The sequence below is a fragment of the Cibotium barometz genome, chromosome 31 (genome assembly GCF_041138505.1).
Source record: "Cibotium barometz isolate CiBa-2024 chromosome 31, ASM4113850v1, whole genome shotgun sequence".
In the NCBI taxonomy this organism is placed as follows: Eukaryota; Viridiplantae; Streptophyta; class Polypodiopsida; order Cyatheales; family Cibotiaceae; genus Cibotium; species Cibotium barometz.
Window position 1 is genome coordinate 18,076,204 of NC_141076.1, and position 23,176 is coordinate 18,099,379.

General features: G+C 46.2%; 1 protein-coding gene across 8 annotated transcripts in view; it reads left to right on the plus strand.

Annotated features, from left to right (window-relative positions):
- Nucleotides 1-23,176, plus strand: part of LOC147620565 (phosphatidylinositol 4-phosphate 5-kinase 9-like) — a 104,108-nt gene that overhangs the window by 58,439 nt on the left and 22,493 nt on the right. For all 8 annotated transcript variants that reach the window (XR_015269952.1, XR_015269953.1, XM_086824796.1 and 5 more), the window contains exon 6: nucleotides 3,400-3,587. Coding sequence is in view for 6 of the 8 variants with exons in the window: in XM_086824796.1 (XP_086680922.1) it covers nucleotides 3,400-3,587 (188 nt within the window). In the remaining 2 variants the exon portion in view is untranslated. The remainder of the gene's footprint in view (nucleotides 1-3,399; nucleotides 3,588-23,176) is intronic.

A 23,176-nucleotide genomic window follows, 5' to 3' on the forward strand; every position in this document is an offset into this window, starting at 1 on the left:
TGATTTCCTCAACATTGCTCCTCAAAGCAAAGAGTGTGAGACCCAACACGTGAGGAGTAGACCGATCCCCCCTCCACCGCAATACTGCAAAGAGCAAGTCCAACTATCCAACACCTCCCGTGTGATAGTGACTTCTGAGTCAGCTTGCGACCGGTAGTGAGAACCATCACTCGTCACCCCCCCTTACTCTGAACTGGGTGTCAATACATCATATCAAAGAAAAACCAATACACATTTTTGGGGGACAACCCAGGGCAGAGGACCCTTATTGACCATCACACATCACACTGTTTATTTCATCCATTTTATGCCTAATGCAAGGGCAGAGCACCCATACACACATCGAAGAAATTAGAAACAATAATCTTTGTCATCGTCATCGAGGGTGACATGGGCAGTAAGTGCATGAATGTTGTCAAGGGCGGGAATCTCGTTTGGTGGATCAGCAGCAGCGGCAACAAGATTAGCATGGTGTTGTTCTTGTTCTTTCTCCTTCTTCTTGAAGCAATTGGCTTCAATATGACCTTTCTGCTTACAGTATCTGCATATGATGTTCTTGTTGGCTTTCCATGTGCTGGCGGAGATAAGCGCCTCTTCACTGCTTGAGGTCAAGGATGTAGAAGTGGTTCCCTTGTTCCGGCGGTCTTTCTCAATGAGAGGAGCAACGAAGTCATCATATGTAGTAGCGGCCAGGCGTAATACTTCAATGGTCTGCTCAAAGCGAGAAATACCTTGCATGCTTTTGATTAGTACTGCCATCTTGTCCTCATCATCTGGAGAACACTTCAAACTTGATAATTGTTGAACAAGAGAATTAAATTTGGAGAGATGATGACTTAGCTCTTCATCGTCTTGCATTTTCAGCTCATAAAACTTTAATTTCAGAAAAACTTTGGAATTAGTGACCTTGTTACCAAAGATGCTCTCCAATTGATGCTAGATCTCCTTAGCCGTGGATGTAAAGTTGACGTGATGAATGAGAGAGTCCGCCAAGTAGAGACCAATGAGGGCAATGGCTTTTGCATTTTGCTGCTCCCAAATTTTTCTTTGTGGCTGATCAAGTGCATCAATTGTGTCGTTCTCAACAACATCCCACACTCCTTCACGCATAAGTAGCAGCTGCATCTTGGTTTGCCATGTGGGAAAGCCTTCCCCCTTGAACTTATCCATGAACACTGTACTAGAAGATAGCGAAGTCATGACTCAAGTCTGAACTAAAAACTTACTGTTTTTGCAATGGAATTCAGCTCAAAAGACTTGATGGTCAGCAATAGTAGTCGGCTGAACAGTCCTGCCACAAAATTGCCGTTCTATCCTCCCATGAATGGCAGCTCCAAATGACCCCAAAAACGTTGCTCAAGGATCAAAAGATCGTGCCCCACAACAAGGATACATGCTGCCCATCCTGCAAACAGCCTGTATGATAGTCGCAGCTTGCTGCCCACATCATGGAACACCTCCAAAGTCTATTATGGCTGCCCATGAAGAAGAATCACGACCCCTCCTAGCTGCCCAACAGCATCTAGAAGTAGAAGAGTCGGCCAACAGCTTGAAAATATGGAGGAGATGCTGATTTTGAAGTGGGAAAGAGGGATGAAGCAAGGTGGCATCAAGAGCAGTCGGTCATTAGAGAGAAAGAGAGAAAGGGAGCATACGGGGCTGGAGGAGAGGAGAAGAGAACCTCATGGGAGTGGGCAACCAAAGGAGGAAGACCAACTTACATTTGTGGTTCGGCCTTCACCCCCAAGGGTTGCCCATGGAGAAGCATGGCTCTGATACCACATGAAGGAACAGGAGAGCAAGCTAACTCTAGGTGCAGAAAGGAAAGATGGCAAACATAATGAAATGGAAATGAAAGCAATGAACAAGTACTTACATGTAGACCAAGATAGCTTGACTTGATTGATTTGACACACAAGAAAGTACATCACTCTTATAGAGTGTGAACACACACTCAAGTACCATATGCTTATGGGATAACTCCCAAAGTGACACGTGGCACTCTCTCACACAAAGACTCACAAATACACACTCTTTGACTATGATTTCCTCAACATTCTCGATCGAGCTCTCATTGGTGCTCCCAAGCGGCAAGTTCAGCCTGACATCGGTCTTCTTCAAGCCTGCGTTGGGCTTCCTCATAGTCCCGTCTGTTTGCTTTTTCTTCCCGACATCTGGCTTCATTCTCTCGTCTTTGTTGCTCCATTTGAAAGAAGAGGGTGACGAAGTTGGGGGTAACTGGAGGAGTGGGTTTTTCTTTTGTTGCCTCGAAGAGCCAAGAAGCTGGTTCTATGCTCGGAGTAGAGCTATGGTATCTGTAGTAGGTGGAAGAGTAAGGTCTCCTTCGGGGAAGACGTCTTCCTGCTGATGTGTCTAATCTGTAGACATGTTATTGAAGTCGGTGGTCGTGCCAGAGCGAAGTATGACCATCCAAGGATGCTCTCATGCTAGGTTGCGGCGTGTGTGGACAAGTTGAATGTGATACCAATGTAACATGCAGGCTGCAGTAGAATTATGCATCATGAAGGATCCTGTCACACATGTCTCACACCGCCTTCTTTATCCTGAGTTTCGTGAGTCTTTAGCAATCCACTTTTATCACTTCAAACTTTAAGAGATGAGAGAGAGAGAGAAAGAGAGAGATTTGTACACCTTCTTGGGTCCCAACACAAGACCTTTGAAAGACCTTTGAAAGACCAAGAGTTGGGCTGAACTGTTCTCGGCTGTAGAAAGACCAATGATGACTGATCTCAAGCCTATGCACTCTTCCAATGGAATGTAGGAAGGCTGCAAATATGAGGCTGAGAGAAGGGGCTGATTGGGACTGTTTCTAGGTTGTGTTATGCACTACGAATGAATGAATATGAAACGTTTTACCTTCACCAAAGTGGCTGTAGCAAAACGATGAGATGTATGAGTGCTCAATTCTGCATGAAGGCTGAAAACGCAGGTACTGAAGTGATTCCTTCCTTGGCTGAATATTGGCTGTTGCATTTTGCTGAAGTATGCTCTACGTGCTCATGCGATGATGCTCCAGATGCTATGGACTGAAACGCTTGAGAGATGATGAATGAATGCAAGGCTGAGCTATTTATATGCCTCTCATGTGCAGGTCGGCTGAAAGCTGGCTGACTACAACATGTCTTGCATAAATGGATAATGTTGATAATAATATGGTAAAAATGCCAGATAAATGCTATAAAATATGGGAAAAATACTGGATGATATTCTGAGTCTTTTGCAATGATCTAGATGGTCTATATGCAAATGGGATGAATGATATGCAAAATGTAGACATGATTTCTATTGACTTCTATATGCATGAATGATTCTCTTCAAGTGGGTTAAGGGACTTTGACTGACTGACTGACTTCCTGTTCTTCTTAATCTCTTGGACAGATTCGGGTTGTGGTAATGGGGAATGTGTTCTGCACAGAGCTGAGAATTCACCGTAGATTTGATCTCAAAGGTTCTTGGCAAGGACGCTCAACCAAGAAGATCGAGATTGACGAGACTACAACTTTGAAAGACTTGGATTTGGACTTCAAATTTTTGCTTGAACCCTCATGGCGGCTAGCTTTCTTTGAGTAAGTTGTTTAAAGATGTTTCTATTAACTTGCAAGAAGTTGGTCAAATTTCCACACCCAAAGTTTTTATCATGGTGCTATATAGGGTCAACTTAAATGTGCTGCTGTGCTCGAAGTGATTATATGTCATCCACATTGAGCAACATGCAAGAAACAGATGTAACATGTAAGAGCGAGATGTATATAATGTGGCCCTTCCATTGGATGAAATAGTGCCTGGTGATCCCCCCCCCACCCCTGAAAAAAGAAAAACACTACACACACTCACGTGCGCCCACTCTTCTGTTATGGGCATCATCCACATCCACTAGATAAGTCATACAATTTAAAAGCTCTACAAAATGTTATTGAGTACTATCCCTTGTTAAGATATAAACTTCATCAAATAATACTTACACATATTACACCTTCAACTACCAACTTAAAGGCTAAATAGAGAGCACACATCTCAACATATCACCTAGCTACAATCATCTTATGTACCAGCTTCGCCCTAGTGGTAGACAATGGTGCATGATATGGCCATCCAACCATAGAACAGTAGCTTGACAAATGTTTCCTCGTAATCCATAGAGGACATAGTAATATCTGGAATTGGATGCACCTACAATTGTTATGTGATGGCAGTGACTGTGTGTCTTATACCACACAAAGCATGTCACATTCCTCAATCCACCCTAGCTAGTTATACTATGTCACACTTGAATTCTGATTTTTTGAAGTCAAAATATCTACCTACTAGAGTGTGTTCTTTTGTATATATCCCGACCTGGCTTAACATAGTCTTGTCCAATATAGAAAAGTTGCATAATGTGTTTCTGCGTCATAATAGTGTGCTATACTCCTTTGGCAATATCTTGTTAATGCACAACTCATAGTCACAAGGCATGCTTCAATGTTTTTTCTTTTCATTTCGAGGTTTTTAAGTTTTTGTCGCTGGGCAAAAAATTATAGGCTTTGAAAAAGAGTATATTGAAAAAAAAAAAAGGATGATGATGATGATGATGCTGTTGCTGGATCTTCTTCAACAGCCACAGATGAGATGATTTGTTGCATGCAATCTTGCCAAAATCAGGCACGTGCATGCAGTGAGTGGAGGAAGAAAAAAAACAAAATCTTTGATATTTTCAGGAGGCGAGATCGAAGAAAACAGTGATGAGAGAGTCGTTTTGGGTTTTTCAAGGGTGTCGGATGCGTGCTATCAGAAGTTATGAAATCTGATTATAGAATCTGATTTTGGAAGGATCAACAATACTATGCAGCTTGTTGGTGGTGTATGAGTCTATTTTCCTTTGCATTTTTCCTTTGTACACACACATTCTCTACGCGGTCGAGGAGTTGTTGCAGTCTTGGGTTGTGTGGATGTTTATGGTTGGCTTTAGAGGTATCATCTGAGGCTCTTGAAGAAAGATGTTATTAATGTCTCCAAAAGACCCGAAGGGTCTATGAGACCAAAAAGATGTTACATGTAGTAAGCTGCATGTCAAGAAAAAGAAAAAACCAGTTGCCAAAAGAAATCCAAGGACAACATACTACGTACACTCTGTGTGGACAATAGAGTAGGCAACAAAATAACCTCACGTGTCCGGCCTCATCATATGCCCACCTCCTCATGGACTAACTACATGGCCTCTATCTCTCTGCTACCTGTGGTGGTGCCTCTCTGTTTTTCTGAAGCAAGTGCGGATCTGGAGCTTGTGGATGGAAGGTCTGGATCTTTGAGAAGGGGGGCGTTTGGCTCTTTGAAGGACCTTCTCTCTCTCTCTCTCTCTCTCTCTCTCTCTCTCTCTCTCTCTCTTCCGCCTGCCCCCCTCCGCTTCGCTTTTGCCGCCCTGCCCCCCCCTTCGCCCCTGCGCCGCCCTGCCCTGCCCTCTTCGCTGTTCGCCCGCTGAGCGGCGCCCTGCCCTGCCCTGTTTTGCTTCGCTTTTGCCGCCCTGCCCCCCTTCGCCCCTGCGCCGCCCTGCCCTGCCCTCTTCGCTGTTCGCCCGCCTCTCTTCTTGCCTGGGCTGGCCCGTCCGTCCGTCCGCCTCCCTTTTCCCACCCACCCTTCCTCAGGCCCCCAAGGCAGCAACGTAACTCTCTTCTCCTCTCTTTCCCCTTTTCCCTACATGACTTGACCCCCCCTCCCCCCCCTGTTGCTGCTGTTTCGGGCCTGTGTCATGGATTAATTTTCAGTCCATTGGCTGTGGGAATCTGCAAAAAGTCATGGCCAAGACCGGGTTTAAAGAGGAGCTCGTGAAGGTGGAGGACAAGCTCGGCACAATTATCAAAGAAAACAAGAAGATGGTCGACTCTTCCGTCACCGCAATCATAAACCGCCTCTCCAAACTCGAGAAGGGATTTGACAAAATCCAAGAGCTCGAAGAGAGATCTTCCAAACAAGAGGCTGAGATTTCAGCTTAGTGGAGGCCAAATTGCATGCTAAGAGTCAAGCCGCTGAAATCGCAGCCCTCAAAAAGGAGTTGGAAGCCACTTCAAAAAGCAATCTTGAGGATGGAAAATTTCAGCCCTCCTTTATTGAAGAGTTGAATACCATCAAGGAACAAATGAGGATCATTCGAGAGGAGGAGGAGCAACATAAAGAGAAGACATCTTCATGGGTGGAGGTGATCACAAAGACACAAAAGAAGATGGACGAGGCGGAGAAATGGATCCAGGTCGCCAAGAAAGGGAAAGATAAAGAATCGCCACTCATCCCCACTCCCACCATCATCAACATGACCCTTGAAGAGGAGCAAAGGAGGAAGACCCGGGCCTTACATGTGCGAAGAAGGACTTCTTGAAGAGACGTCCTACACTCAAGAAGACGGGAATATTTCTTGGAGATGACCTCACACTCTCGCAACTTGCCCACATGAAAGAAGTTATGCCAGAGATAAGGGCAGCCCGAGAGAAAGGGAAAGTGGCCTTCTATAGAGATGGTAGAGTGGTGATTATGGAGAGGCGCTCTTCATGACGGCGCGAGACCTATGGGACTACACTCAAAGTTGCTACTTGGAATTGTAATGGATCTCTATGTCTTGATGTAGGGGCTTTTGAGGATAGTTTCACTGGGAGGGACATCATCTTCTACTGTGAGACGCATTAGGCTCCTGGACAGTCCATGCCACATGCTAGTGGATACCGATGGGAGACAGCTTGTAGACAGGAGACTCGTTCAGAGCATAGACGACGGGGCTCGGGAGGAGTGGCAGTATTGTTTAGAGAGGAGCTACAGCCACTGACACATATAGTCCGCAGAGATGAGCAGGCTAGGTACATGTGGGTTAGACTGAGGGCAGAGACGGGCAGATATCTCTACATTGCTATATGCTATTTTGCTCCTAGTACATCAGTGTATGCATCACCTAGCGGGCAGTCTCCCTTTTCTATTTTGGATGATGACATTTGGGAGTTCTCCAAGGATGGTGACATCATTCTCCTGGGGGACTTCAATGCTAGGACCGCCCATAACCAGACAGTATTTTATGATACCTCAGAGGAGATGTTGAGGGAGCTTGATGTTAGGGATATGGGCCTATCTAGACTCTCACAGGATGAGGAACATACAGTGTATGGGCGGTATTTGATAGACATGGGGACTGCACATGGATTGGCCATCTTGAATGGCCTACAGAGATTCCCGACATCGGGCGGTTTCACTTGCTTTCCACATAGGCATGGTGCTAGTACAGTGGACTATGTTATGGCTCAGCCCAGTCTCATTCCCTCTTTTCAGGATTTTTTGGTAGGCACTAGGCCGGTTGGAATAGCCGTGGATCATGCTATCTTGTCCTTCACTCTCACATTTCAGTTCAGCACCGCTCCATTGGGACAGGTATCCACACACACTCGTTATACCTTTACGAGGGAGACTGACACCGTGTACACGGATGAGATATACAGACGCTTATGTGCCGAGGAGCCGGGACGGCCGTTAGATGAGCTCACTCAGATATCGATAGATACGCTTCATGCTGCAGCATCAGAGGCATATCCCCATAGTTAGCCTACACGGAGACGATCTGGGAACATGCCCCAAAACAGTTGGTATGATGAGGAGTGCAGAGAGATGAGGATCAGATTACAGAGAGAGGTGCTCATGGGTGTTACCACTCACAGACAGTCACGGGTTACCTTCCGGCACCTAGTGTGACGGAAGAAGAGGGCTTATCTTGCTCAGTTAGAGAGGGATTTGTATCAGTCATTTATGAGTTAGGACTCAGGCGAGGCATGGAGACTATTCCATGAGCATTCACCATCACCAACCATTACCTCCACAGAGATTTGGGGTGAGTATGTAGCATCCCTGTACACAGCAGCAGGACAGCCGCCCCTGCTAGACCCATCGGAGCCATGCCCAGAGACATGTGCTTTCTTTACTGCTGAGATGGTAAGGAAAGCTATTGACAGGATGAGGACTGGGAGAGCATATGTTCATGATGGTTTGGTAGCAGAGCACTTTATTCATGCCAGAGATATGCTTGCAGAGCTTATTGCTATGATGTTTAACCGAGCCATGTGTGAGGGGTTTCTTGAGACTTGGAATATGTCCACGATTGTGCCTATCTTCAAGTCAGTTGATCCCATGCTTCTTGGGAATTATCGTACCATCATGATTGGTCACACATTGGCTAGATTATATGCATCTATTCTTGAGCAGGAGTTGAGTAGATGGGCAGAGAGAGAGGGCATACGTGCATCAGGGCAGGCAGGGTTCAGGAGAGGTTTCTCCACTCTTGACCATATCTTGACACTCAGAGCTATTATTGAGGAGGGCAGATTATATGGCAGGAGGATTTATTGTTGTTTTGCAAAGCTTTTGACACAGTACCGAGAGCCAGACTGATGCGCAGACTATAGGAGATGGGAGTGCCCACAGAGCTGATTTGGGGAATCATGGCTTTATACAGGACAGTTGTGGGGCAGGTACGTACTACTCAGGGTATATTTGAGATGGTTCACTCCACTATTGGGGTGAAACAGGGCTGCCCCCTTTCTCCCACCTTATTTGGGATGTACGTGGATGAGGTTTCAGACTATGTAGAGCGGGAGGGTGACAGAGGAGCACAGCTAGCAGGGACATGGATTTCACTGTTATTGTATGCTGATGATATTGTGCTGATCTCAGATTCTCCAGAGGGGATGCAGCGTCATTTGGATGCATTGCACACGTTTGCACAGGACAGTGGATTGTCTGTTAACCTTGGTAAAACCAAGGTGATGGTGTTTAACACCACAGCACAGTGGGTTAGGAGGTCAGTACCCACCTTTACATATGGTCAGGAGACAGTGGAGTATACAGATGCATATACTTACCTTGGTGTGGTTTTCAGTGGCCCACTATTTTCCTTGAGAGCAGCGGAGACCAGATTGACCAGAGCTTATGTAGCATTGGAGAGACTAGAGAGGATGTGTTCGCAGGTTCAGTTTCAGGAACCTCGAACAAAGCTCTGGCTCTTTGACACTTTGGTCACTTCAGCCATGCTGTATGGAGTGGAGATATGGGGACCCTCAGTGGATCACCACAGCCGAGCTGGTAGCACTGATGGATGGAGACATATGGAGAGGCCCTTGGTTTCTATGATTTCCCGGATGATTAGGGCCAAGGCCTCCGTACCACATGATATTATCCGTGCAGAGATGGCTGCCCCCCCATTGGTAGTAGAGGCACTCACTCGATCAGTCTCCTTTATACATAGCACTTGGGCTCTCCCTAGAGACAGATATGCTCGCTTAGCCCTGGAGTCTTCACGACAGTTGGCATCACAGGGAGACGGATCATGTTGGTATGCACAGATGACAGCTTGGTTCCAGTTGCATGGCTTTAGTATGGACTGGCTACCTCCATTTCAATACTCCCTGGATGCACCCTCCCTCTCTCTCACATGGGCAGAGATTACCAGACTTATCAGGCAGGACTTGATTCAGCTGGACACTAGGAGGACATGGATACAGCCGACACAGGAGCTTGGTACGAAGATGGCTTTCTATAGAGATCATCTTCTCCAGCTCACGCAGGATGGGTTTGTGATTAGACCCAGCTACATGGACTCTCATCTTTCTCATGGGGTACGGTGTGCTATTGGTCAGATGCGCACATCCTCACACCAGCTAGAGATTGAGACTGGCAGATTCAGAGGAAAACCAGCTGAGGCCAGGATTTGTCAGCTGTGCCAGATGGAGCCAGAGACAGAGTTACATTACATATGTCACTGTCCAGTATATTATGAGATACGAGGCCGTTTTCACTGCCTGTTTAGAGAGGGTTTCGGACCACTTTCTAGAGTCATGAGATACCAGGATCAGAGATGCCTCGGATTATACTTGCTGGAGCTTCGTAGACATAGAGAGGGTCTCTTGAGAGGGAGGGGATCAGAGAGGGAGAGACACCTACAGAGGCAGATTACAGACTTCTTTCGACCAGAGATTGAGCAGTCAGGCCAGCAGGCATTGCAGCTAGCCCCAGAGTATAGCCGCACTAGAGGTACACTGATTGATCGGGCTATAGAGCTGGGGCGGTCCAGGGGCCCCAAGATGAGAGGCCCATCTCGACACCGGCGGAGACTACAACAGAGGATCAGGACCATACTGGCACGGCATGGGAGTCGTCCAGTCAGAGTACTCACCATGGAGGACATTGAGGATATCCGCCATTGACCGATGAGAGACATCTTTGGATAGTGATGTGTATGATGCTTACCTTTGTTGCTGGAGTTTTCCTCCCAGATGTTATCCATTAGGAGCTCCTAGTACCGTACTTTTCCTCATAGTTGTTTTAGTTTCAGTTAGTTGTTTAGTTGTTTTTAGCTTTTTTTACACAGACATTGTATCAGATCCACCAATTGTTGTAACCTTTTTGGTCTCATAGGTCATTTTGGCCTTCTAAAGACGTTAATATATCATTTCATTTCATTTCATCATTTCTCTCTCAATCTCTCTCTCAGAGTAGTATATGGGTGCATGGTGCCAGCATGCTGCAGGCTCGTGAGTGCTCACTTCGTGGGATCGCATGGTTTTTTCCCGATCCTTCTGTCCTGAAGGATCTCATATGAACATAATATCAGTCGGGGCTCTTTGATGATGGCCAAAGAAATAGATGTTTGTGTGGTATTCTGCCTCTCGGATTACAGCCTCAATAGTCTGTCTGTGTGGTGCCTAAGCCCTAGTAAGTATAGTCCTAGGCATCTCTGATTTCTGTAGTGCATCACCCCTGACAAAGGCTTGAACTTCTATCTGTAAAGACAGAGGTAGTGTCTGTTGGAAATAAGTGCACACTAGGTGTACTATTTCTAGTCTAGTTTCACTTAAGTCTTTGTGTCTTGAGTCTAGTGCCATGTGGCACCTCTACATTTATCCCATAAGTCAATCTACTCAATCTTGTACTTCTCACCTATATATTGTAGGTGTCACATCAATGAAAGTATCAATCTTGTGTCTTGTCTACACTCATCTCAAGGTAACTCTTTGTCTTTCATTTTTTTTGTTTTGTTCTTGTTCCATTTCTAGTCTGCTCTAGCTTTCATGTTTCTCTACATGGTATCAAAGCTTTCGCCATTCTCTCCAAGTTGTCCCACTCAACCCAGCGCAGCCCATCTGTTGCCCTGCGTAGATCTGCACATGTTGTGTAACTTGACTTGCATTTGTTGTCCAACGTCGTCTCTCAAGCTGCACGTGCTGCCCAGCACATTCTGAACCTTCTGTCCGCCAGCTTTTGCTGTCCGCCGGCCTGTTTTCCAGTTGCTGCTGCTGGCGCTTCATCCTCTAGAGTCTACAGGTTGCGCATCACTCCATACCTGCAGCTACTGTCGGCTTCCCTCTCTGGATGAGCAGTACTTGAGCTGTATTACACCTCTGCAGCAGTCTACGTCTATCTGCTGGAGGCGGTGTTTCTTCATCTACAGTCTACGCATCAGGCAGTTCAGCCCTCTTGACGAATCTACAAGGTACTGTGCATTGTCTCCTTCAGTTTGCTGGTCAGCCCTTTTCCTATCCTCATATCTGCAAACTGCTAGTTCCTCATGCTTTGATGGGCTGTCACATGCTATGGCCCTGACAAGTGGTGAGAGAGCCGGCTTCTAAAAACAGTTTGGATCTCTTCTTTCATTCATTTCTGCAATCTTGTAAGGGAATAGACACTGCCCTTGCATTTTAGCAAGAGGTAAGACCTTCCCACATGGCCTCTTCTACTCATTCTCTCATGTCTATCGACAAATTCAATGGCTCCAACTTTCATACTTGGCAAATCAAAATCAAGTGCCATCTTATGAAAGAAGGTCTTTGGGACATTGTTCACCATGCTGCTCCCGAAGATTCCGACATTGAGCAAGTTATCACTTATGCTCCCACTGCTAAGAATGACAAAGCCTATGCTATCATCCTGCTCGGTCTTGGAGATGATTACATTCATCACATCTCCGACATACAGTCTGCTTCTCGAGCATGGATCACTTTGGATACCCTTTTTGGACCCCGCTCTAAAAATTCTAAGATTGCACTTATGATCTCATTCTTTGATCTATATATGCAGGAGGGAGCTACTATAGCCTCTCATGTCAATTATTTTCGCAGTCTTATGGTTCAGCTTGCTTCAGTGAAGTCCCCCATCTCCGAAGATATTGCTATTGCTGTGCTTCTCAAAAGCTTACCTGACACCTATGCTACTCTTGTCACTACCTTCAAGTATCACAATAATCCTACTCTTGAAGGTATCATCAATGCTCTCCAAGAAGAGGAAAGAACAAAACAACAAAAGGTAACTGACACTGCATTTTTAGCAAAGAAAGGAGGATCTAAGGTAAGAAAGCCTTGCACCCATTGTGGAAAAACTAATCATTTGGAGAAGGACTGCTTCAAGGCTCATCCATGCACCATTTGTGGCCGTGATAATCACCGGGAAAAGGACTGCTACTCTAAAACCTCTACATCAGCCCCTGCATCTGCCTCAGCACATGTTGCTGCAGCATCTACAACAGCAGATCTTGCTGTTCATTCCTCACATGATGAGGAATGGGCTTTGTGATTACTTCACCTTTCTTGTCTACCACTTTGACCACCGATGATGTAGGTCAAGGGGTTCTAGTGTCTTAGTCATTATGCTTTTTGACCTCTCTCTTGTCCCTACCCAAGAGGCAACGATTGCCCTTGAGGAGGGGTTGTCTTCAAGGTCCATCTGTTTGTCTACAGTCAGTCTTCTGTCTATCTAGTCTTGTCTGTCTATCTATCTGTTGTCTGTCTATCTGTCTATCAATCTGACTGTGTCTTGTTTTAGATCCATCTTGTCCCTACCCTTGTGGACCCATATGAGGATATCACTTGAGGAGGGGTGTCTCAGGATTTTTTTGTCTCTCATGTCTTGTCTCTCAGTCTATCAGTCTTTATGTCTATCTTCTAGTCTTGTCTTTTTTGTCTTCCTCCTAGTGTCCACTTAAGGAGGGTGTTGGAAATAAGTGCACACTAGGTGTACTATTTCTAGTCTAGTTTCACTTAAGTCTTTGTGTCTTGAGTCTAGTGCCATGTGGCACCTCTACATTTATCCCATAAGTCAATCTACTCAATCTTGTACTTCTCACCTATATATTGTAGGTGTCACATCAATGAAAGTATCAATCTTGTGTCTTGTCTACACTCATCTCAAGGTAACTCTTTGTCTGTCTATCTGTCTATCAATCTGACTGTGTCTTGTTTTAGATCCATCTTGTCCCTACCCTTGTGGACCCATATGAGGATATCACTTGAGGAGGGGTGTCTCAGGATTTTTTTGTCTCTCATGTCTTGTCTCTCAGTCTATCAGTCTTTATGTCTATCTTCTAGTCTTGTCTTTTTTGTCTTCCTCCTAGTGTCCACTTAAGGAGGGTGTTGGAAATAAGTGCACACTAGGTGTACTATTTCTAGTCTAGTTTCACTTAAGTCTTTGTGTCTTGAGTCTAGTGCCATGTGGCACCTCTACATTTATCCCATAAGTCAATCTACTCAATCTTGTACTTCTCACCTATATATTGTAGGTGTCACATCAATGAAAGTATCAATCTTGTGTCTTGTCTACACTCATCTCAAGGTAACTTTTTGTCTTTCATTTTTTTTGTTTTGTTCTTGTTCCATTTCTAGTCTGCTCTAGCTTTCATGTTTCTCTACAGTGTCCCCATGTCTGTCAAATCCCCAAAGATCTCCTCATAGAATGCTCCCGGTTCGAGACTCCAAACCTGCAAACAAACAAACAAACAAGAAGGGGGTGCAGGCTTGACTTACCTCCCAACCATGACAGCCGTGGGCAAGCCCACAGTCTTGGGTGTCCCCACCGAGCCAGGAGCTGAGCTAACTAGGTTGACGTACCGACCAGCCTCTACCTCGTGTCGTCCCATACCGCCACGAAGCTAGCCTCGCGGGCCTCGAGATTGCTGCCGGCCTCGGCTGCGTAAAGCAGGTGCATGTCTGCACTAGATCCAGGCTCCAGACCTTAGAGCTCTCACAAACTCGCGAGACTCTCTATGTCACTAATGACTAACCTTGGCCACCCTTTTATAGGCTCTTGGCGGGTCATCGGGCGTCCACACTTGGGCGCCCGCCCGTCCATACTTGGGTGCCCGCCTGTTAGTCTATCCCTAACTCAGCTCGCCAATCTGCCTGCCTAGCTCCAAGCTTCCCCAATCCTCGAAGCTAGTCTTGTGTGCGTATAGCACACGGTAGATACACACTGTGCACATGACATACTCCCCTTCCTCTAAGAGCTCACTCCTGAGCTCACTAAAAAGCCAGGGTAATCTCTCTGAAGAGTAGCCAATGTCTCCCATGTAGCGTCCTCCTCAACACGATCCTTCCACTTGATCTTGTATTCCGTGATAAGTGTATTACCAAATCTTCTTTCACGAAATCCAAGAATCTTTTCAGGTTCGTGCGGAACAAATGTCATGTCCTCGATATCTATAATTTCTTGAGGAGTAACTAATTGATCTGTTTCACCCAGTACTTAAGTCTACTGACATGAAATACAGGATGAACTTTCACATGAGAAGGCAAATCCAATTCATGTGCAACTGAACCAATCCTTCGTGTAATACGAAATGGTCCACAGTATCTAGGGGATAATTTCGGAGATTGACCTGTCCGTAAAGTCTCGGAATCTTTCGGAACTCGCAAATACACCATCGTTCCTTCAGAAAACTCTCTGGGTGAACGATGTCTATTAGAATAAAATCTGTCTCGATCTTGAGCACTTCTAATAGATTCCTTCGCAACTTGTGACATTTCCTGCATATCTTGCAAAAAATTATGTGCTGCATCATGCTGAAGTCCTGAGAATCCTACTGTAACGGGTGATCTAAGTTAAAAACCATACATAAGCATGAAAGGACTAAAACCTGTACTCGTATGCTTAGTACTGTTATATGCAAATTCTAACATAGGAAGATAATCCTCCCATGAACTCTGTCTTTTGGATACATATGCTCGAAGCATATTCTCCAAAATCTGATTCACTCTTTCAATCTGGCCATCAGATTGAGGATGATCAGAGGAACTCAAATTCAAAGTTGTTTCCAACTTTTCAAAAACAAGTTTCCAAAAATCACTCGTAAACTTAGAGTCCCTATCACTGACTGTGTCCTGCGGTAACCCGTACAGTCTAAACAATTGCTCGATAAACTGCCGTGCTAATTGCGTAGCTGTAATAGTCTTCCGGGTCGGTAAAAATCTAGCCATTTTTGTCAAGCGATCTACCACAACCCAAATAGAATCGTGGCCTTGATGTGTTCTTGGCACTCCGGTAATAAAATCCATGGAAATACTTTTCCATTTATTACTTGGGATTTGCAAAAGGATGCAATAACCCAGCCTGTTGAAAGCGTTCAGCTTTATTTGCCTGACAAATTTGACACTTGAGAACATAATCTTCTACATACCCTTTCATCTTTGGCCAATAAAAAGTGTGTTTCACTAACGATAGTGTCCTGTGTACCCCAGGGTCCAACAGAAGTGGCGTCGTGACACTCCTTAAGAATCTTGGACCTAATGTTCGGGATCTGTGGTACACAAATTTTGTCATTACGGAATAGTAAACCATTCGGAATCATCCACTGGCCTCCTGCAGCCTGAATGGTAGATTGCTTAGTCATTGAGTCTTGGTCAATCAATGAGCTCCCGTCCTCGATCTTCTGCCAAAATGAACCAAAATAACTATCAGTCCTACAAAGCCCTTTCAATGACTGAAATAAGTCGTCCCTCCTTCTTGAGCTTTAAAGCCCTGAGGAGTCGTTTCTTCGCTGGAGTTGAATTTGAATTCTTCGAAGGTTGGTCCGAAGACTTGCCTTCAATCGTGTTAGCCGTAGGTGCGGGGAACTTTCTTTTATGCTTGTTCCCCTGCTCGGTAACGGGTTTAGACTTGGAAGAAACCATTGTATCATCATAGATACGAGCTGAATGAATGGCTTCGTCCAATGTTTTACATTTGTTATTTTTAACCTGTAAACGGTATGAGTCTGGTAAACCAGCTACGAAGAACCCCAAAAGAGTAGTGGGATCCATCTTTGTAGCTTTCATCTGCAAGTCCCTAAACTTCTGGAGGTAGACCTCATAAGTGAGGTGCTGCGAGGTCATGGTCAAAGCTATAAACCGGGCAACAACATCATAATCATCCTCTTTCTTGAGGAATTCCTTCTTGAAGACGTCTTCGAATTGTGCCCAAGTCGTTGGCTTAGGGTTGAGTTCCTTCCACCAAAGCAAAGCTTTGCCTGAGAGGAAACCTGCTGCTAACTGGATCTTTTTTCCATCATCATATGGATGAAACTGAAAGTGAACTTGCCACTTATGTAGCCAATTGTCCACGTCTCCTTGGTACGCTGCTTATGCTCGCCCCCGAACTGTTCCGGAGTTATATTGGGGCCTAAAGCAGAGGCCAAGGTATCCATACCCGATAGAGTAGAGAGGGTAGTGGTTAAGAGAGCGATGGAGTTTTGCAAAGCTTGCATCTGGGCTGCGATTTGTGGCTGACGTTCTGACGAAGAAGCTTCGAGAGCTACTTTGAACTCTTGGAAATCTGATTTTGACACATAATCGTCAAAAAGATCGACATCGGTATCTTCTGTAGCCGGCAAGCCTTCGCGTTCAACAAGGGGCTCCAACTCCGATTCTTGGGTCGACATCTCGAAGAGGGTGAGCGGAGAGAAAATTCGGTCTTGCACAAAAAAAATGCGAGTGAACTTGAGAGCTTGAGAGCTTGAAAACTTGAGAGATGTGTGGCAAGAAGCCCACTTAAGGGGTTTATATAGCCTGTCCCAAAAGCTACTTGAGCTTTTGCTTTTGTGTTAAAATATATATATATATATATATATATATATATATATATATATATATATATATATATATAAAAGTTATGTTTTCTTAAAAAAAAGAAAAAAACACGTTGAACCTTAGGGACTCTTAAACTTTTGTAAAAAAAAAAGTTTAATAAAAACGCAAAAAAAACAAAAGCGCCGAATCGGGCTGGGCGCATGCTTTTGCTGTTTTGTTTGTTTGTTTTTTTTTTTCTATCCCTTCGGAATTAGCGCCGTCGCCATCATGCTCATGTTGCCAGCGCCGCCTATGCTTGGGGTCCACGGCTGTGTGCGCCAGCCGTTGCCTGGGCTCCTGCGTAGGCCTAGGCGCCAGGCTGCCTGGCCTGGGCGCCGGCTTGCGTGGGCCTGGGCGCCGGCCTGCCTGGCTTGGGCGCCTGCCTGCGTGGGCCTGGGCGCCTGCCTGCATAGGCTTGAGCGCCGGCCCGTGGGCGCTTGCCTACATAGGCCTAGCCCACGTGTTCCCTAGCGCCACCAACCTCCCATGAACCAACCAATAGCACCCGTCGACGAAGCCAGCAACGAATCCCTCATCGCTCTCTCTCTCTCTCGCGTTCAACCAAAAAGCATCGTGCTTTTTTTTTTTCTGTTTCTCACCCGACTTGTTCCATGCGATTTCACAAGCAACTTCAGTCTTCTTCTTGCAAAGCAATCCACCATCTCCATCATCCAGGGTTTCTTTGACGGAAAAACACATACTTTTTGAAAAGACAGCAGCATGTATAACAAAACAGCAAGCTTCTTGAACACATACCTTTCTTTGACCTCATCTTCTCTGCCTACCGACTTGCTCGTTCACGAGGCACGCTCTGATACCACTGTCAAATCCCCAAAGATCTGCTCATAGAACGCTCCCGGTTTGAGACTCCAAACCTGCAAACAAACAAACAAACAAGAAGGGGGTGCAGGCCTGACTCACCTCCCAACCATGACAGCCGTGGGCAAGCCCACAGTCTTGGGTGTCCCCATCGAGCCACGACCTGAGCTAACTAGGTTGACGTACCGACCAGCCTCTACCTCGTGTCGTCCCATACCGCCACGAAGCTACCCTCGCGGGCGTCGAGACTGCTGTCGGCCTCGGCTGCGTAAAGCAGGTGCACGTCTGCACACTAGATCCAGGCTCCAGACCATAGAGCTCTCACAAACTCGCGAGACTCTTTATGTCACTAGTGACTAACCTTGGCCACCCTTTTATAGGCTCTTGGCCGGTCATCGGGCGTCAACACTTGGGCGCTCGCCCGTCCATACTTGGGTGCCCGTTAGTCTATCCCTAACTTTGCTCGCCAATCTGCCTACCTAGCTCCAAGCTTCCCCAATCCTCGAAGCTAGTCTTGTGTGCGTATAGCACACGGTAGATACACACTGTGCACATGGCAATAGATGCAAATAGCAAATAAACTCATGGTGGTAGTTAACAAGACGATGTTTGTGCTATGTGGGCACTTACTGTGTGTCTTCTTCTTATCCTCTGGCACCTTTGAAATATCCTTGTTTACCTTATGTCTTAGGGTTATTGAAGAAACAATATCATCCACATGCATGTATTGGACATTATCCAGGTTGACTCTATCATTCGAAGAAGTGATCCCCTGGTATTGCAGTTGTTGCTGCTCTTTCTCTTGGCGATACAAGCGTGCAGACACGATCATATCCTCAACAAAGTCATTGCAAGCAAACAAGTAGGATCCTAGAGGGTTCTGACCAGGTGACGCACGGGCTCGTGGTTTTGCTAGGACACCCATGTGTGCATCGAGGAAGATATGAATGAACTGGGAGGAATTACTTTTGTGAACTGAATTTTAATATTGGATCTCGTTGGTTGACCAGTTGTCTTCAACGGAGATTCCATATGATAAATCTTTGTAAAACAACGGACTTAATATTTTGGAGGATTATGATCAGTCTAAACTTGGCATCTAAGTATGTAGAGCTCCTCTGACTCTATATCCCTACTACTACATAGTCTGCATATTCGTCTATCCGGTGGGATGCCCTCTTCTCTCTCTGTCTCAATCTGAAGGCAATATGAGGACAGCCTTAGCGGACCAATGACAATGTGTTTGTGGAGATAGCTGAGCCCCTCAATGAATCCATCCCTAGTGACCCTTAGAAAATGCTTTCTGTAGGACTAGAGTCTTGGAAAAAGCTCAGTTAGGGATACCCATGTCCTGTCCATTTTGCTCTCATGTTCTGTATTGTCTCTTGAGTCGTCTTGTTGATTGTCTATCTCTCCTATCAGTCTAGTCTTGGGTGCACAATAAGCATAGTGTCTAGTCAGAGTCATACGAGTGCATAGTGGAGCAGGGTAGTCTATCTGCACGTCTCCCTAGTTAAGTAGCAACTTTTGGAGGCATGTTGCAATATAGTGAACCCGTGACACAATCTGGTGTCATAAACCCTAGTGTGCCGGGCAGCAAGGTCTACCATAGGTACACTAAAATTTGGAGGTTCTTCTGGGGAACTCTTGACAATCAGGGGTTCCTTGTGAGTTCTAGAGTCCAGTGTCACCAACACATGCTCCATCAAGTCAACTGAAAAGCCCCACGTCAGTTCATTGATACAGCATTAGGAAACCTAATCTCAAATTTTTCCGCCTCATAGCCCTCCTCCACCCTTACCCTTGCCTCCACCTATGGCCAATGGAAATATGGTCAGAACTGAACCCCTCGGGTGACTGTCATGGGACGTGAAACTGCCAACCTTCAAGGAAACCGCCACAGAGGACGTCGACAACCATATGTAGCACTTCCTGGAAATGTGCAGAAGAAAAGGGCTTGATAGAGAGGATGCCTATGTGTTACTATTTCCTTCCACCTCGGAGGGGTTGGCCAACAAATGGTTTAGCAGTTCCTGGTGTCCCAAAAGGCCACCCTTTCACCTCTCACGTTAGGTGCATAGATATTCAAGATTCCCAATTTCTGACCCTCATGCATGATCAAGATCTAGCAGGGATGATAACACCGTGCCCAATAACATGAGGTATAATAGATGCTGCCACTGAAATACAAATACCCCCTCTAGTCCCAACTGCCAAGGACCAGAAGGTGTGGCCAGACAGCATCTTACCAGTTTTGCCACACTAAGATCTATCCAATTTGTGTTCCTGCAACAAAAGCACATCCATAGACCCTCGTGTAACAGCAGGGTGAAGCTGGTCCTTCAGAAGGCGCTTCCTACCACGGGTGGGAAGCCCTCCAAGGCCCTGAACATTCCATGAGACGATTCTCATGGAAGAGAAGAGGGCTTGACCCCCGATCTAAGAAGACGATGGGCAGCCTGAGGACGCCATTGAATAGTGGGAGGAGATTTTAATATGGTTGAGCAACCTTCTGACAAGAAGGGTGGACGCGAAGGGGGTTTACACCCTTTGGAGCAAGCCTCATGGGAGAGGTTCACGCTTTCCTTTTTTGGCAGGGTTTGCTGGACTGAGGATGACTTCCAGAGAAGGCCAAATTCCTTATCTTTCTCTTGGCATAACCGCAGGAGCGGGGATGAGAGTATCTTTGCACGTCTGGACAGGTTTTATGTGGATGATTGGTCCTTGGACAGAGGAGACACCATTGCTATTATGCCTGGCACCATCAAATCCGATCATTGCCCCGTCGTTTTGTCTCAGGGAGCCTGGGGCTCGCTCGGCCTCTCCCCGTATCCGTATCCCTGACTCTTTATCTAGATGCTGACATTTCCCTTGAGATCAGAGAGATATGGAGATCTTGTGACGGTTCCGATCCTCGTCATAATATTGCGCTAGCTCTTGAGAGGACCAGCCATCATTATCATAGCACTGCCTTGTCTAAGAAGAAGGAGGCTTTGGACAAGGAGAGAGCTATTAGGCGTAGGATTGCTGCTCTTCAAAGGGAACATGAAAAGCATCCACATGCGACTTGGATTACAGACCTCTTGACCACAGTTAGAGCAGAGCTGCAGTTGGCCATGGACAGATATCTCCCTTGAGATCAGAGAGAGATGGAGATCTTGTGATGGTCCTGATCCTCGTCATAATATTGCCCTAGCTCTTGAGAGGACCAGCCATCATTATCATAGCACTGCCTTGTCCAAGAAGAAGGAGGCTCTGGACAAGGAGAGAGCTATTAGGCGTAGGATTGCTGCTCTTCAGAGGGAACATGAAAAGCATCCACATGCGTCTTGGATTACATACCTCTTGACCACAGTTAGAGCAGAGCTGCAGTTGGCCATGGACAGGAGGGCTGAGTTCGCCTTTCATGCGAACGAGGCCTTTTGGACTTAGATGGGTGGCAGATGAAACAAAGAGTTTTTTTCAGCACACAGGCCTTCCCATAGCAAGGATTCTGTGAGGTACTTGCAGGATTCACAGGGTGAGGTTTAGATTGAGCCTGATAAGGTGAGGGGTATTGCTTCATAATTTTATCGGTCTTTGTTGACTGCAGAGGTGCCCTCCCCTCAGAGAGATGTGGCACGGCAGAAATTTTGGGAGTGCATGCCCAGGCTCATTATAGATGCTATGTGTTCTTCCCTGGATGCCCCTTTCTCGAAGGATGAATTCCTTCACGCACTGCATGCTCCTTCCAGTGGTTCATGCCCAGGGGATGATGGTCTTTCTCCCGCCTTCTTTATTCTTTTTTGGGATCATATTGGAGATGCTATCACTGTTGCCCTTCAGGAAATGTGGTTGTCGGGTATGATGCCTCCATACCTCACGGAGGGGCTGATTCGCCTTATCCCCAAGAGTGGGGACAAGACTGACATCAAGCAATGGAGGCCCATCACCCTCCTTGGATCTGCATATAAAATCTTAGCTAAAGCCTTGAGTATAAGGTTGCAGCCGATTCTCCAAAGGACTATCCACGATACCCAGAATGGGTTCCTCCAAGGAAGGAGTATATTTGATAACATCTTTTCTTTCTGGGAAGCTGTTGAGTGGGCAAAGTCTAGTCAGCAGCTTCTTGCCATTCTTTTGCTTGATTTTGAAAGAGCTTATGACAGAGTGGATTGGGATTTTTTGGAGGGCACTATGGCACACATGGGGTTTTCCCAAAACTAGATCAGAGGTGTGTCTTGTGTATACAGGGAGGCTCATAGCACTGTTTTAGCGTGTGGGGGGTGTGGTGAGCGTTTTCAGATTTCCCGTTGAGTGAGGCAGGGCTGTCCCCTCGCCCCTTTACTGTACCTGTAGCTGAGGCTATGAGCAGGTTTCTTCGGGCTGCCCCTGGTGTTGTGGGTCTCAGGTTGCCTTTATGTACGGAGGAAGAGTTTTTGGACTTTGAGTTAGCAGATGATACGACGTTGTTCCTTGAGGCTTCACATGCTTGTTTATGTGCTTTCCGGACAGCCTTGGAGGCCTTTTGTTTGGCAGCAGGAGCTTCTATCAATTGGCATAAGTCAGTTGGTTTTTGGATCAGTGATTCTCCTCTTGCAGATTGGGGTACTGATGTTGGTTTTACTTGGATTGAGAGAGGATGCTTTGCCAGATACCTTGGTTGTCAGGTGGGCGTTTACATCTCCCCTGCACAACAGTTTGCTCCAGTGCTCTTAAGCATTAAAAGCAAACTTCATCACTGGAGTAAGAGGAAGCTCGACTTGGCCTCTAGAGCTTTGGTGGTTAACCAAGTTTTGCTAGCCACGACTTGGTTTATCGCTTCGTGTTGGATTTTTCATAAGGGCTGCATTGGCCAGCTTCGTCGCCTTATTCGGAACTTTCTTTGGTCAGGGCCTGATGGAAATGCACACACCAGGGCTAGAGTTGCTTGCGAAACCATTATCAGGCCTAAGCAGGAAGGGGGATTGAATATCATTGACCTTGAGGTGCAATGTAAGGCTTTGCTGTGTAAGCTGGTTGTTAGGGGCTTTCTTCAAGGCACTGAGCCCCGTGGAAGGACTTTCTCATGCAGCAGATCACGAAGTGTGTCCCTGTTCACGGAGGTGACTTGGACTCTCAGCTCACACTTTATTTTTTCAGATGCAGTCCACCGCTCCCCTTCATCCCCCATGGTTAGGTCCCTCCTACGGGCCTGGCACTGCCTGAGGAGTTTTTTGGTACACATTCCCCCCGCATTCAGTGGAGGAAGTTAATCGGCAGCCCATTCTGTGGAATGATTTGATCTTAGATGTGCATGGTAGGCCTCTTGGGCGCTATGCATATTCTTTGGGCTGGCTGGGAGACCCTTTGCCCCATAGTGTTGGCTTGGAAGAGATTTCAGAGCCTCACCGAGGTACAGAGATTGGATCTCACGCAGCATTTGAGAGGCTCTAGTCGGAGGATTGCACAGATTGATGCAGCCATTCCCAACCACTGGATTACTGGAT